General features: G+C 39.7%; 1 protein-coding gene across 1 annotated transcript; it reads right to left on the minus strand.

The window, feature by feature from the left end:
* Positions 1 to 825: 825 nt before the first annotated feature.
* LOC110868935 (uncharacterized protein ycf36) lies at positions 826 to 7,443 on the minus strand. The gene is made up of 4 exons (XM_022118216.2): positions 6,912 to 7,443; positions 3,030 to 3,058; positions 2,859 to 2,915; positions 826 to 1,252 (listed from the first exon to the last, which is right to left on the minus strand). The coding sequence occupies exons 1-4, from the start codon at positions 7,390 to 7,392 to the stop codon at positions 1,016 to 1,018; spliced, it is 804 nt and encodes a 267-aa protein (XP_021973908.1). The 5' UTR covers positions 7,393 to 7,443; the 3' UTR covers positions 826 to 1,015.
* Positions 7,444 to 8,277: the final 834 nt, after the last annotated feature.

Raw genomic sequence — 8,277 nt, forward strand, 5'->3', positions numbered from 1 at the left:
CTACTTAATTACTTATAGACAATATAAATTAGAGTAAACTAAACAGATACTCCATCTGGTTTTTCAAAATTTTGGATTGGTTTTTCGAAATTTTAGATTTGGTTTTTAGTTTTCCAAAGGTAGACAGAGGGTCCATGTGTTTGTACTTTATAACGCATTTAGTCCTCAACTTTTGCCAAAAATACATGGATGGTCCCTTTGGTTTGCAGTTTGTAACGCAGTTAGCCCCTAACTTGGACCTCCTGAAATCTTTAGATTTGTAACTTTAGCCTGGGGCAACAAGTCTCGGGTTGTTTTATGCATATCTCATCATGTAACAATCATCGATCAAATATTTTCATGGCCAAACTTAGTAGATACTTTAAAAAAACTATTTTCATAAAGTACCCGTCTTGCATAGATTAATATGGGTATTTCTTTTTGTTAACCTTTTAACTTGATAAGTACTAAACAATGGTGACAAAATAATGAGATAAAACCAACAATTTGGAAACTCTACTTTACTAGATATAAAAACATTTTACACATACATAAATAGTTGTTTGAAATTAAAAAGTGTTGTTACCTTGTACACTCGTATTATCTTACATAAAAATATTTTACAGATACATTAAAAAGTGTTGTTACCTTGTACACTCGTATTATCTTACATGAACACCGGCTCCGGACGTTATTAATCATCCGCATACAATAATTGTTCTTGTGATGCCATACACCCCTGAAATCGTTCCCAACATTCACAAGATCATAACTGCGTTTCATGTCAATACGAGACTCTGAACTAGAGTAGTTAACATTGCGTTACAAAATAAATACCGTTCAATATAAGATGACGCACGAGAACTACCATTTATACTCCAGTATAGGTGAGTTAAATAAATCAAATTTTATAAAAATTAGCAACCTACTTTTATAAAATTTGAAGTATAAGTATGCTGTTATAAATTATAAGACTGTACAAAAGGCGCTATACATAGGTGTATCAGATATGTTCAGCAAGCAGACAAATCTTCATCTAATCATTCAACGACAGATCAGATTCAGATCCGCCACAAAACGCTTCTGGTTCAAATGATCTTGCTGACTCATCATTGTAGGAGCCCGCTACCGATCTGCCGCCTGTTTCACTGCCGGAAGTAATGTAGGTCTCTTTTTGGGTGCTTTCGGTGTTGACAAGAAGAGCAATGAACAACAACAGAGATAATGCAAGACCCACCAATGTGTTCTTTAATCTGTTAAGCACTGGCTTCACCTGGATTCAAAAAAAAAAGTCAACTTTCAAGAAAGAATTTTGAAGTTTGACTTTCTGATCTTGTTTCCATAAACAGTTTAAAGCAACCAACTCGGTTTGTTCAGCCAGTTTGGAGGTTTAACAGTTCGGGTTTCCATAGACAGTTTCGAGTTCAGAACCGGATGATTAACTTTAGTCGCTTTTGTCGTGTGTGGTATATGCATTATGTTTACGTATTACACGTTAACCATCTTTATCAGTCCTAAAATCTTCATACTAACTAACGATTTTGAAATAAAACCGGCAGACACAACCAACCCGGCTGGTTTACTTTGTTGCTTTCCGATATCGTAGTCATTGGATTGAACCAGAATATTCGTCAAAACCAGTCCAACCGAACACCTCTAATCTGGGTTATTGTGAAACGGGTTGAAGAGGGTCAAAAGTTGTCTAATGTACATTCAAATTTTGAAATGCACAAAGCTTCCAATACCAATTTAACCAAAAACATATTTACAATTGCGATAATATAGTTTTTATAATCACAACTTAACACAAAATAGTCAACATATATTTACGAGTCAAAACCCAACTCGCCCTTATTGGCCACCTTTACTTGTCAACAAACATCAGGGAATGTTAAAATACATCAAGTCAATTCATGTTTGGTTTTATATATTGTACACTAATAGGATAATCACGTTTTAAGTATAAAAGAATCAATCACGTTTTAAGTATATTGTTATGGACCCACGGGCCCAGTTAGGTTGCTAGGGTTACTCGTAATGCCTATATACTGTAACCATATAGTCTAATACTTAGGTGTTGTTTGTTTTTTAACTTATAAAAGGTAAAATGTCTGCAGACATCTGTAGAAGAAGAGGTGGACCAAACCTCTGCAGTCTGCAAGAAGACTGTTTGTTTTTAATGTATGTAGACTTCTAAATAAACTGGTGGTGGTGAAGGACGGTAGAGGTGGGTGGTGGTGGGTGGTGGACGGTGGTAGCGGTAGACGGTGGTGGTGGGTGGTGGACAGTGGTGGTGGTGGTGAAGGACGGTGGTGCTTAACCCTCTACAGACCTTAGAAGATCTTAGAAGTGGCTGAGCCAAGTCTGCACCAAGAAGAACTAACGCAGACGATTTTTAGTGAAACGTCTTCGGAAAAACAAATAGTCATGACAATGTCTGCGCGTGGTCTGCACGACGCAGACAGAAGAGGCTGCGCAGATCTTTTTTAGAAAAACAAACACCACCTTAGATGGTTATCTTCGTTCTCACATCACCACAAATTCTCTCACCCAAAAGTCACCGTTTACATATTCAGAGTTTGTTTATTACATTCGTGGGTTTGAAATTTTGAATCCAGAAATATTTTTCATTCTAGATGGAGTCTGCGTTGGATCCATTACATTGGTGTATCGTTTGATCTAGTTCTGCGTTTCTTTTGGTTAGATTGTTAGTATTTATCTCGTTTAGTTTCAGATTCATTCTCTTCTTTGGGCTATTGTTCTTTACCATTTTTAAGCTGAATAAAGGGGTTAATAATTTGATGGGGAACAAGAACATTCTAAAATTTATAATGATCATACATAAACAATAACGAACTAACAAAGCATGCATCACTTACAGTAAATGATCCTAATAGCCGATCCCGTGCTAGCACTTCAGCAGTCTTTACCCAAATCTGTTAATACAGAAATTTAAAAATTCTTAAAGTAAACTAAAAACGGGGTGTGTATGTAAATCTTCTTCGGTAGGCAAACAATAAACATTACTAGCATGATTATAAATAGGTTACCTGTCCATCATACCATCCGGTCTCTTCATCTGCATATACACAATCAAATGAAAACGAAAACATACATTAAATACGACACTAAAATTAGATAAAAAAAACGTAAATACAAATGCTACACAAGACATTTCCCGTTGTGGGGGGGGGGGGGGGGGGGCAAGGACAGCAGCAAACAAGAAGCCAAAACCATACTATCCATTCAAATAAATGTTACATAGGGAGAACCAATACTAATTGAAAAGGAAAAAAAAAACGAGAACCACATACGCAGTTGTAAGTAGTGCTTTAAGTATAGTGGGAAGGGAAAACAGAGGTGGTTATGCAGTTACATTACCGCCTTATTTTGGTTTCAATAAGCATGAGACGCTCCAAGGTGTTAAGGTCCCAAAAGCCGATGCGTGAGGCATGAGGTGTGAGGCGAGTAAAGCTTTATGTACAGCCAAAAGCTGCATCTTTTCATATATTTCACATATCAGCCTTTATATCAAATAAATCATTCATAATCTCTCACATATAAGCAAAACGTGCATGAAGCATCACCTCAAGGCCCTAAGTATTAGCGCATCTACAATATTAGAGCATCTATTAGAGCATCTACAATATTAGCGCATATACAATTATTATGGATTATGTATATATTTAGACATAGATATTGTATATGTTCTAGATTTATCTCTTTCCTTATTTTGTGCTAGGGTTTGTTATTCTTTGGATCTATAAATATGATCCTCTCCTATGTAATTTCATTGATTCAGTTAATAAAATCCTCAGCACTTTTATGGTATCAGAGCCTCGGCTCTTTACCTAATCGTTTTTTTTCCTCCCTGCCCAGCTTCGGTTGTTTCCCTGCCCAGCTTCGGCTGTTAAACCCTGCAATCAATTTCCTCTGTTCTCGATCGTACCATGGCCAACGATGGCAAAAACAACGATGGCAAACCTGAGGACGATACAACTGTTCTACAAGAACCCTCCCAATCTGCCATCAAATCCAACCTACACCCCGCATATTTGGTTACCAACATACAAAGCAAAATCCGAACCTTGGATGGCAAGAAAGTTACATACAGTGCCTGGATCAAACTCTTTCGTTTGCATGCTACGGCGTATCAAGTTCTCAATCACATCGACGAGACACCTCCACCCGAACCCAAGTCTCCGGATTATCCAGCTTGGAAAGAACTAGATGCAGTGGATTTATGCCACTTTATCTGATGATCTCCTTCTTTCGGTCTTCGAGAACGAGTCCACAGCACGTACTGCACGGGTTAAATTGGAAAAGAAATATTTGAGTAATAAGAAAGCTCGTGCAGGTGCCTTAGAAACAAAATTTTGCAACCTGACACTTTCTGCTTGTAAATCTTTGGATGATTATTGTCAACAGTTGAAGGACCTTGCTAACCAACTTGAAGATGTGGACCACCCAATCACTGAGGATCGGCTTGTTCTCCAGCTTGTACGTGGTCTCCCTGCCGAGTTTGATACGACCGCGTCTTTAATCAATGCTAATAATGCGGATTGGGATTTAGCCAGGAATATGCTGAATGATGAGGTAATACGTCTTCAAGCCCGACAAAAATCTTCAAACTCTGTTTTAATGGCCCAAAACCAAACCACCAGTAACCAACATTCACCGAACCCTTACCCCTCGTACTCCCCTACACCCAACCAACACCCTCACAACCAATCTGGGTATTATCGTGGCGGTCGAGGCCGCGGTCGTGGCCGCTCCTATAGGGGCGGTCGTGGTCGAGGTTCTGGCCTCTCACAGGGACAGCAGCAATATCAACAATCATTGGCCTCTCAACAGTCCTCTTATCCGCAGTGGGCCTGGTGGTCCACACCACCATGCCCTTACCCAACCCAACCTTCATACCAGCCCACTACCCCTTATCAGCAGCCCTCCGGCCCACCCATAACCCATTATACAGCTGCCCCAAATTCAGCCTACTCTTCCGCACCTCCTCCGCAAGCTGGCCCACCTCAGCATGTTTATTACCAGCCCAATGCAGGCCCAAACATCTACAGTCAGCCTCAGCAGGGTCCACCTGGGTTCGGGCCACCACAGCAGCCGTCCCAGCATGCGTACAATGCACTCTGCCCATCCGACATTGGCTCTGCTACGGCCTCCATGAATCTCACTTATGACCCTAATACTATCATGGATTCTGGAGCTGGCGGTCATGCGACAGATGAACAAGGTATGATTGAACACCCTGACTCTTTTCCTGTTTGTAGTAAACTTTTAGTTGGCAATGGCGAGTCTTTACCAATTCAAGGGTCTGGAACAGGCTACCTGTACCTTCCCAACCGCACCTATGTCCTACCTAACATTCTACATTATCCACAAATTATTAAAAAGTTAATTTCCGTTCGTCGTTTTACTCGTGATAACAATGTTTCAATCGAATTTGACCCTTTTGGTTTCTCTTTGAAGGACCTTCAAACTGGGCGCCTCCTTTCCCGCCACAATAGCACCGGGGACCTCTATCCAAACACAAAACCTGAGTTACCTGCCCAAGCAAGCTTTCTCACTATCACATCTCGGCCATGGCACGATCGTCTTGGTCACCCCGGCGCTCAAGTTTTAGATATTCTTTTTCGTACTTTCAATTTTCCATGTAATAAGACCAAAAAGTCTACTTTTTGTCATTCGTGTCAATTGTCGAACAGTATACGTTTACCGTTTTATGCATCTTCTTCTTTTACTTTTGCCCCATTTGATATTATTCATTGTGATTTATGGACATCATCTGTGCTCAGCAAATCTGGGTACAAATATTACATGGTTTTAATCGATAATTACTCGCATTTTATTTGGGTTTACCCTTTAAAATACAAGTCCGAAACCTTTCCTACCTTTGTCAAGTTTCACACTAATTGCCACACAATTTAACAGAAACATTAAAACTTTTCAATGTGACTTAGGGGGTGAGTTTGACAATAACGCTTTCAAAACCTTTGCTACCCAACACGGCCTTCTATTTCGATTTTCCTGCCCACAAACTTCATCATAGAATGGTCGTGCGGAACGAATGATCCGTCGCCTTAATGACATCATTCGCTCTCTTTTAATCCATGCCCACCTTCCACCATCTTTTTGGGTCGAAGCTGTTTCCTAGACACCTCGCAGCTCGCGCCTCATGCATGATTTTTAAAACCAACCAATCTATATCTCGCAATTAAAGCAATAAATACAAGTGTTCATGTGATCCATATGATCAAATAATAATACTAATCATCAAGCATCATTCTTTTTCCAAGATAACCTGATCATCATCATACTCAGTAAATCCCACCAATAGCAAAGCAAAGGTAGGGCCTGAGCAGGGTAAGATGTAGACAGTCTTACCTCTACCCCGTAGGAACAGAGAGGCAGCAATCAGGACAAAGACCGATTAGTGCATGTACCCGTTTGTCTTTCAGCTATCAACGCCACCACATGATGCATGATTAACCGTCCTCAGCTTTTAACGTTATTTTCACGAAATTAGTAAAATAACGTTAAAACTAGTGCACTTTCACTCCCCCCCCCCGGCCCACACATATATACATTATATGCGCATACCGCAAGCGGGGCGTATTGTGAATCTATGCCCATTTTTTTAATCTTAAAGTCATATTGTGAATCTTTTAGATCAACCTCCTAACAAATTAGCACAGGCCCGATATACGGACGTATGTAATTTGACCAATTTTCTGATTTTACCGATCCGAAATGACAAACTATCATCCGAAACCTACCTTCATAGATCAAACTGTATACTTCTAAAACAGATAGTACTATCGATCATTAATCAGTAAATCAATATTATAATCCCTTAAAATTGATCACATTTTCAAATCATTATGAATATAAAAAAACTAAATAAAGTAGAGAATACATACATTCAACAGTGGCACTGAGCAACCTATTCCCCACATAAGCCCAACCCAAATACATCCTAACAACCGCAAGCGTAACCGCAAATATCCCACTACACACCGCTCCAAGAACCCGCTGAACCGGTTCCCACCCCACACCAACCGACCCGTACCAGGAAACCGGGAGGCCCACAAACAGAGCAAACCCGGCCCCAGTAGCAACTAACCGGGAGCAGTACTCCACAAAGTCTCCGGAGGCCCAGGAGAAAGGGGAGGAGGTGGACAGAGATTGGTACTCGTTGATGGGCTGTTGCTCCGGTGGGACCGGGCAGTCGGTTTCTGGTGGGGTTCGGTTGCTGAAAGAGAGGGTGAAGCGGGTTTGGTGGTGGTGGGGTTTGGATGGGTTGATTGTGGGTGGGATTAGGGTGGTGGTGGGTGGAGGACGGAGGTGGGGCGGTGGTGGTGATGATGGGGATGGTGGTTTTAGAGAGAGAAGAAAAGCCATTTGGATGTGTAAAAAAGTCTCTTGGTGCAATTTTCAGACTAGATATTTTCAAACTCTCCTCTATAAATTGTGGGTGTTTGGGATTTGATTATTTGGGTGTACATACAATAGGAAGTTTATTTGGTTAGGAAGGATAGGAAGTGATCTTGACCATCCATTAAGTTAATCAAGGGCTAAGATTAAATCAGGGAAATTGAAAAGAAGAAAAGAGGCGCGTGAGTTTGTTCAAGGGCATTCTAGTCAATCCAAGCCAATAGTTTCTCTCTCCTCCAATTCCCCCCATTTTTTAAACGTTAATAACTCTTTCATACGACATTATTTTTTTTATAAAAATTGCACCAAAAAAACGAGCGTTTTTTTATCTTTAAAACGAGTATACTATTGCTATATTTAAAAAAAAAAATTAAACCCAGTTGCGTAAAACGCAATAGAAAAACCACGTAAAACGCAATGAAAAAAAACCCTAAAAATGACATTTTTCTAAAACGCAATGCACCAAAAACACAAAGAAATGACTTATTTGTAAAACGCAATGGCCAGAAAACACATAGAAATGTCTTTTTGTAAAACGCAATGGCCAGAAAACACATAAAAAGTGTTTTACCTAAAACGCAATGCACCAAAAAACACAAAAAAATGACTTATTTGTAAAACGCAATGGCCATAATACACTTAAAATGTCTGTTTTTTAAAACGCAATGGACTGAAAACACATAAAAAAGTGTTTTACCTAAAACGCAATGCACCAAAAACACAAAGAAATGTCTTATATGTAAAACGCAATGGCCAGAAAACACTTAAAAATGACTCATTCTAAAACGCAATGGACTGAAAACACCTAAAAATGTGTTTTATCTAAAACGCAATGACTAAAAACACTTAAAA

The sequence above is a fragment of the Helianthus annuus genome, chromosome 7, assembly GCF_002127325.2.
Source record: "Helianthus annuus cultivar XRQ/B chromosome 7, HanXRQr2.0-SUNRISE, whole genome shotgun sequence".
Classification (NCBI taxonomy): domain Eukaryota; kingdom Viridiplantae; phylum Streptophyta; class Magnoliopsida; order Asterales; family Asteraceae; genus Helianthus; species Helianthus annuus.

Bases quoted from the DNA above. Each gene is read 5' to 3' on its own strand.
- LOC110868935 (XM_022118216.2), bottom strand. From the start codon at position 7,392: ATGGCTTTTCTTCTCTCTCTAAAACCACCATCCCCATCATCACCACCA. The intron at 3,059-6,911 runs GTATGTATTCTC...GTGTATATGCAG, and splicing joins GCTCAGTGCCACTGTTGAAT to ATGAAGAGACCGGATGGTAT. The intron at 1,253-2,858 runs GTAAGTGATGCA...TTTTGAATCCAG, and splicing joins GGCTATTAGGATCATTTACT to GTGAAGCCAGTGCTTAACAG.